This window comes from Pterocles gutturalis, unplaced genomic scaffold (assembly GCF_000699245.1).
Source record: "Pterocles gutturalis isolate BGI_N339 unplaced genomic scaffold, ASM69924v1 scaffold31368, whole genome shotgun sequence".
NCBI classification, from domain to species: domain Eukaryota; kingdom Metazoa; phylum Chordata; class Aves; order Pterocliformes; family Pteroclidae; genus Pterocles; species Pterocles gutturalis.
In genome coordinates, this window is record NW_010121445.1 from 1 (window position 1) to 920 (window position 920).

Genomic DNA, 920 nt, shown 5'->3' on the forward strand with positions numbered 1-920 from the left:
GACGATGATGGTGTGCTTGATGGCCTTGGTGGGCACGTAGACGCAGCGGTAGGTGCCGTCCCCATTGTCCTTCACCTTGATGTCGATGGGGAAGCCCTCGGCGTCCTGTGGGCACAGGGGGGTGAAGGGACCCAACTGCACCCAGCCACACCCAACGACACCCAACCATACTCAACCACACCCAACAGCACCCAACCACACCCAACAGTGCCCATCCATGCCCAACAGCACCCAATTGTAACCAATCACACCAAATGGCACCTGTCGATGGGGAAGCCCTCGGCGTCCTGTGGGCACAGGGGGGTGAAGGGACCCAACTGCACCCAGCCACACCCAACGGCACCCAACCATACTCAACCACACCCAACAGCACCCAACGGTGCCCATCTGTGCCCAACAACACCCAACCATACTCAACCACACCCAACAGCACCCAACCACACCCAACAGTGCCCATCCATGCCCAACAGCACCCAATTGTAACCAATCACACCCAATGGCACCCAGTGTCACCCAATGGCTTCTGACAGCACCCAAGAGCACCCAACCGTGCCTGACCGCACGCAACTGCAACGGATGGCACCCATCCGCACCCAACGGTGCCCAGCCATTGCCCATCCACACCCTCTGGCACCCAACCACACCCAACCATGTGCATCTGCAGCCAGTGGCACCCAACTACACGTATCCACACCCACTGGCATCCAAGGGCACCCAACCACACCCAGCTGTGTCCATCTACGCCCAATGGTGCCCAACAGCACCCAACCACATCCATCTGCACCCAATGGTGCCTGATGGCACCCAACAGCACCCAACCGCATCCATCTGGGCCCAACGGCGCCCAAGGGCACCCAACCATAACCAGGTGCACCCATCTACACCCAGTGGCACCCGACGGCACCCAACTACACCCATCC

At 60.3% G+C, this 920-nt stretch overlaps 1 protein-coding gene across 1 annotated transcript in view; it reads right to left on the minus strand.

The window, feature by feature from the left end:
* Positions 1–3: 3 nt before the first annotated feature.
* The window catches only part of LOC104464521 (filamin-C-like), a gene marked incomplete at both ends in the record, with an annotated part of 2,279 nt that continues 1,362 nt past the window's right edge, over positions 4–920 (minus strand). Inside the window, one exon of the mRNA XM_010077254.1 lies at positions 4–105. Coding sequence (XP_010075556.1) covers positions 4–105 — 102 coding nt within the window. The remainder of the gene's footprint in view (positions 106–920) is intronic.